This window comes from Mastomys coucha, unplaced genomic scaffold (genome assembly GCF_008632895.1).
Source record: "Mastomys coucha isolate ucsf_1 unplaced genomic scaffold, UCSF_Mcou_1 pScaffold20, whole genome shotgun sequence".
NCBI classification, from domain to species: Eukaryota; Metazoa; Chordata; class Mammalia; order Rodentia; family Muridae; genus Mastomys; species Mastomys coucha.
Window position 1 is genome coordinate 85,831,186 of NW_022196903.1, and position 6,703 is coordinate 85,837,888.

The 6,703-nt window shown below is 38.0% G+C and overlaps 1 protein-coding gene across 8 annotated transcripts in view; it reads left to right on the plus strand.

Moving 5' to 3' along the window:
• Nr2c2 (nuclear receptor subfamily 2 group C member 2) overlaps window positions 1-6,703 on the plus strand; it is a 67,709-nt gene that overhangs the window by 9,120 nt on the left and 51,886 nt on the right. For 5 of the 8 annotated variants that reach the window (XM_031382605.1, XM_031382609.1, XM_031382606.1 and 2 more), the window contains exon 2: window positions 4,797-4,880. The exons of the other annotated variants lie outside the window; for them this stretch is intronic. In XM_031382605.1, coding sequence (XP_031238465.1) covers window positions 4,821-4,880 — 60 coding nt within the window. In that variant the 5' untranslated portion in view covers window positions 4,797-4,820. The remainder of the gene's footprint in view (window positions 1-4,796; window positions 4,881-6,703) is intronic. 8 annotated transcript variants of the gene reach the window in all.

Genomic DNA, 6,703 nt, shown 5'->3' on the forward strand with positions numbered 1-6,703 from the left:
AGAAATCCACCTGCCTCTGCCTCCCAAGTGCTGGGATTAAAGGCATGTGCCACCACTGCCCAGCTCAAATTCCCACTTCTCATTACAGGTGGTTGTGAGCCACCATGTGGTTGCTGGGATTTGAACTCAGGACCTTTGGAAGAGCAGTTGGTGCTCTTACCCACTGAGCCATCTCACCAGCCCAAATTCCCAGTTCTTAAAACCTCATTTAAATATATCTTTAAGATACATGTGGAGAACAAGTTGATGGAGTTGATTCTCTCCTTTTACCATGTGGATTTCAGGGATCTAACTCAGGCTGTCAGATTTGAGGGCAAGTGCTTTTACAAACCACAGAGGCATCTCACTAACTCCCCTTTAAGATGTCATTAGCTCTCCAGCAGAGGGAGTTACTTCTTTCTTGGGACACTCACCATAGCTATTAAATTGCATCGCATCGGGTTCATCAAGGATAAAGGACTTCCCTTATTTTGTTAATTCTCAACCTTCAGTTCATTGTCTGGTCATTGTAGTTTCTTAATAAGAGTTAGTGGGCTATTTGGGATTTACCACATTTTTTACTTACAAGTGCTGTGTCTTGATAGCTCTTTTGGCAGTTAGCTGGGTTCTCTTCCATCAACATGACTCTGGGTACAATCTGAAGATTAGCTAGCTGAAGAGTCATCTTCAGGTTTCTATAGCCAGAACTAGCTGTTTTCTGTCTACAATACTTACTAATACAACATCAGCTGTTGGTTACTGTTGGTGCTGGTAAGCTTACCTCTATAAACCAAAAGGGCCTGTTTTGGGTGCTTTTATCAAAACCCAGTTCTTGCGCATGCTAAGCAGGCTCTCTTTCACTGAGCCATACATCTAGTTCTCCCAAGTCCCTAAAAGCTTATTTCAGTAGTAAATAGGTTTTAGTTTTGTTGTTTCTAGATTTCAATTATGAAGTTAGTGACTGAGTTTTCCAACTACCACTGTTCTTTGGAGATTGTCATTTTGGGAAGGGAGATGTCCTCTAATTGAAAAGTGATGCCCCATACTTTGTTCCAAAGGCTCTGACCTCCCTTTCCCATATGACTTTTGTGTCTGTGGGATGTCCTGCAGTTGTATGGTGGTGAGTCTTGCTCACATTATCTTTATTTCAGGAGCACTTAGTTAAAGGTACCCTACAGCTCTTCTTCCTGACATTTCCTAAGAGGTTGTTTTACTTACTTTTTACATTGTGATATCCTGCAAGGAGAAGTTACACACACACACACACACACACACACACACACACACACACACACATATACTGGCACATGTGCGCGTGCATATAGGATTTGGTTTGCATGCCACATTTTCTCACATGGTTAAATGCAGTTTTGAAACTCCCTCTAACTTATCTGCTCAAGTTGGATGAAAGTCTTTCTGTTGGAATCATGGTTGTCTGAAGTTTCTCTGCTTGTTCTTACTTTAACTGTCTCTGCTTTTCAGAAGGCATACATTCCTCCTCTTTCATTTTTATTTAACAGTTGATGGCTGATGCTGCTTGGGAGGTAGAAAACCAACATAGACATCAAGAATTCCAGGAATTCAAGAGATGGTTCAGGAAGTGGACAAGGCCTATAAAGCTGTGACAGTGAAATAATGATGGTAGCAAACAGAAAGATAAATAGCCAGTGGTGGAATAGAGAACCAGCCATTATATCTACACTCAGAAAGAAACCTGAGTTACAATGGCAGAGATGACATTACAGATCAGTGATAAAAGGATAGGTGGTTCAGTGCATGGTGCCAGACTCATCACACTAAAAAAAAAAAACTAAAGGGCATATGGATTAGAGCTTTAAAAAGTGAATGATAACATTATTTAGCATTTATATAATAAAATTCGTATCATGGTACTTTTAACCCTAGGGTAGGAGAGAATGTTCTTAAAACATTAAAATGCAGTCTGCCAGGGTAGGCAGGATGGCTTGGGGTAGGTGCTTACAAGCCAGGTGGTGTGTAAGCCTTTAGAACCCTCATAGAGGCAGAAAGAATCAGCTGCAAATTATCCTCTTCACATGTGTACCACCACATACACATGCATCCCCATTGTATGCCAATAAAGTAATACAAACTCCCAAAATATTGATCCATTCAGCATTAATATACTACTTGCTTCTCATCAAGACATGTTAAAGAATGGGGAAGACATTTACAATTGTATACACTTACAGTCAAATAGTATCCAGAATCCTGACTTAATATTTATACATATGTTTACTAGCATTATTTTGTGACTTATAACTATCATAAGTTGACTGTCCCTGCAGATTTAAAGTGATTTGGGGTAGAGGTATAGTTTGGTGATAAAGTGCTTTCCTAGCAGGTTTAAAGCTGTGAATTTGGTCCTTAATAATATAAAACAAAAGCAAAAAGAAGCCCATAAGGTGGATCATTGCAATAAGTTTTCTGAGTTATTAAATTAAGCTTGGAATTCAGACAGTTGTCTCTGGGGTTTTTCAGGAGACCCCATAAAAAGATAGGTCTTTTAAAGAATGTTCTGATAGTTACATATTATTCAGTAATAATTCTCTACCAGTGTTCCACATGTATTTAGAGTTACTTATTTTTACTTAAACTACAGTTTGTAGCAGAAACAGTGATTATGTTTCAGAGTTATAAAATGATTAGTTGTGGATGGCTGGCTGAATTGAATTCTTGTCATATGATATCTGTTGGTTATCATTATTTTCTTTGTTGAAGAGTGCAAGTCTAGAACTCATACATGTAGCTGTGTGTTACAACTTTTCTGCATATCTCAAATGTTGCTTTCCTTTCTTTTTCTGTTTTTCTGAGTTGGAACCAAATCATAGCAAGGACAAAACAATAACAAAACAAACAAAAACAATAACAAAAAATTTAAAACAAAGTCATGTTCCCTCTTTTTTTTTTTTTTAAGATTTTATTTATTTATTTTATGTGTATGAGTACATTGTAGCTGTACAGGTGGCCATGAGCCATGATGTGTCTGCTGGGAATTGAACTCAGGACCTCTGCTTGCTCCAGCCCTGCTCGCTCCTCTGGCTCCACTCGCTCCAGCGTAATACACTGTAGCTGTCTTGAGACACGCCAGAAGAAGGTGTCAGATCTCATCATGGATGGTTGTGAGCTACCATGTGGTTGCTAGGATCCGAACTCAGAATCTTTGGAAGAGCAGTCAGTGCTCTTAACTGCTGAGCCATCTCGCCAGCCCCCAGTGTTCCCTCTTGCATTTAGTAGAAACAAAAAGTTTTATCTACTTACAAAAAAAAATTTAAAAAAGCAGACTGGTAGTGTGGCTCACTGGTAGAACATGCTTAGCATGTGATAGGCTCTAGGTTTGTTCCTCAACCCTGTATACCCTGAAAGAAAAGACTTCAGAGTAAGAAGAAGACTAACCCTTATAGCTTATGCCTGGCCATAGTATATGGAGGTGAATCACTGCTATCTGTGACCTGGTATCATGTCCCTGTTGGTGCCGTACCTGTGCTTATAGGTTCTAGGTCTTTTTATGTTGTCAACCAGTTTCACACTCCATTTACCACTCATTTAGGCAGTGAAATAATCTAAATGGAAATTAAAGTAATAGAAGTGGCTACCTAATAATGAGTAGAAAAATACAGAAAATGGCTACAGTTAAAAAGCTTGGAGATCTGTGCCTCATAAGTAAGAATGCTATAGAAAGGTGCTTTGTGAAACTATTCATTGTATAATAGTCCAAGCAAGCAAATGAACTAATTGTGCATCTGTATATATTACACATAAGTATATTGTACAGTACTATTGTACAGTTTTTATGTATAAATTCAACGATATTCTGCTAGAGCTTGTTTTTCTGTTTAGCCTGGGATCTATTCAGATAATGAATTGACCCAAATAAACCCTGTCTTTTGAAAAGTGTCTAGGGGATACTCATGGAGCTGTCATGTTTGTGACTAGAAGAGATGGAGGTCAGCAGTGACTGTTTAAGTGACTCTGACCTAGGAGGCCATCAGGCTTTTTGGTCTTTAGATGATCTTCCTCAAATTCTGCAAATGATAGCATCAATATATTTTTTTTTTCAATTAGTAGAAAGCTAAGGACACACACACACACACACACACACACACACACACACACGTATTCCTTTAATCCCAACATTTGGGAGGCAGAGGCAGGTATGGATCTCTTAAGTTTGAGGCTAATATGGTTTACATAGCAAGTTCCAGTCTGGTTAGAGCTACACAGTGAGACTCTGTCTCAAATATATATTAATAGATACATATTAATAAATTGATGAGTACCTTGTCTTGTTAGCATATTCTTTGCCTCTCTTTGTTGGTGTATTGTTTATCTTTCAGCCTGTAAATGAGGTATGTAATCTGGGCATGGTTTTGCTTCTCATATTGCCACTAGTAATAAAAGTTTAGTTGATAGCAATCTAGCAAGCTAGTATTCTGTCCAAAGTTGACCTCATAGTTTTCTCAGATAGCCACCATTTTACTCAGTGTACTGTGACTAAGCTACCCAAAAAGGCTTGTGAAGTTTCCACCTCTCTGAGAGGTTAAACCAAGAAGATCTGATAAGTCCCTTATTTCTTTGCATTTATATCTGCCAAGAGAAACTTACCAATTGAAATGTTTCTACAAAAGTTGGTACATTAATTTTATGGCATATCTAGATATGATTACCCTGCTGGCTTTGTTTCCTGTAGAAGGCATGGTCTTTGTAAGACAGTATCAAAGACGAATTCTGATGAGTGATAATTTTCAAGTAGCCTGGTTTTCCACACCTGATAGAAGTTGCTGCATTTTTCCAAACAGGTTCTCTAATGATCTTGCTTCACCATGGCTACAAATATGGAGGGGCTGGTTCAGCACAGAGTGGGGACCCAGCAGGTGGCTGAGGTGAGTGACAGGGGCTAGCACAATAGCTGGCACCCTTGCTTTTGAAAGGGTAGAAATCAGTATGCTCTGTGGTTTTCAAAACAGTCCCAAAGAAGTCAGCACATGATTCAAATCCAAAGCAGGATGCTGACACTAAATAAAAATGACAAAAGCAGCTGTTAGTAAGATTTTCCTGCATGGGTAGGATAGTTGTGTATAGTAAGATGACTTGAAATTTTATCTCAGCCTCAAGTCAACAAATCTGATTCTTATTGTGCAGTAATTCTAACTCTAACACTGTGTCTTAGTTTCTTATATACTTGTTACTGCACAATGGTAGACCAGATTGTTTAATCACTTGCTATTGTCCGAAGTACTGAAATACAGGGGTGCTCACCACACCCAGTTAAGGAGTACCAGTATGTGGAACAGTGTGTGCACTAGATGGCCCTTCAATGATAAGCATTTATCAGACAGACCTAGGCAAGTGTAGTGAGGAATTTTGTGACAGATTCTAGAGGGGTTAACATGAGGAGAAACTTAGGAAAAGGGATCGAGGCATAAACAGCTTGGTACTTGTAGGCAACATGAAGTGTACAGGGGGTATAGTCAGGACTAGACCTTGAAAAGCGTCATTACTCTGTCATCACTGATAATATCCGATAATATCCAGTAAACCAGACCCTATGAAAGGATAACTCTGATAACTTTTTGAGGTTGGTTACTATCACCATTTTATAAATGAGAAACCATGCCTCAAAAACATGTTCTTAGCCAAGAGCTTATTGCAGCAGAAATGGGATTCTGACCTAGGTCTTTGTACTTTTTATTAACCTCTCTGGTTTATACTACACCTATGTATTTTACCCTTAGGAGAAGTGAAAATTTGCATTTTTGAATTACATTTCTGAAACAAAGACAAATTTACCAAAGAAAGGACATTGAAAGAAAAGACACATGTAAATGTATATGTATTTTGCCTGAATTTATGTCTGTGCACCATATGCGTACAGTGCCTGGAGAAGTCAAAAGAAGTATTGGATCTTCTGGAACTAGAGTTACAGTGGTTATAAACTGCCGTGTGGGTGCTAATAGAACCCCAGTCCTCTGAAAGAGCAGCCAGTGCTTTTTAACCATCGAGCCATTTCTCCATCCCCTAGAAATATATTTTTAAAGAAATATATTAGAACTATGAAAATGATGAGGCTTAACTGCTTGTATTGCTTTAATTCATGACAGGAATAATGACTTTGAAAATAATTTGTTGGTTTTTCAAGTATTCAGTTTTATTTTCACTTAATAAGGATTTCTCGTTGAGGCTGACCTGATATGTATGCACATAGTCCTAAAAGGCAATCATGAATTCTTTAAAAGAAGAAATTAACATTAAGATCAATTTCATGTATACATTCATAGAGTCATACATATAAATTAGCTAAAGTTTACTCCTAGATACCATTCCTAGCCTCATAGTCCCTCTTAGGTCTGTGGAAAAGTCTAGATCTTAACAACCTCCATTGCTCTTTTATCATCAGGGCCTGTATCTTCATTGCATAAAACTTACTGTTTCCATGTAGGGGAGTGTTTATAAATTGAGATCTTATTTCTTTGCTCTCTTAGGAACTAGACATATACATTTCCGTATCCTTGTCAAAAGTAGTACATGACTTTCGGCCAACATTACTATAGACTTGAAGCAGCAAACATAGTAGGCTCCTGAACCAGGTCTGCTTCACCCTGTCCTTATGCCTATATCTTAATATCTTAATTTGCTTTCTACTTATAAAAATGTTTTTGCCTTGTTAATTTTTAACTTATCAAGTGTAGACAATGTTTTTTTTTTT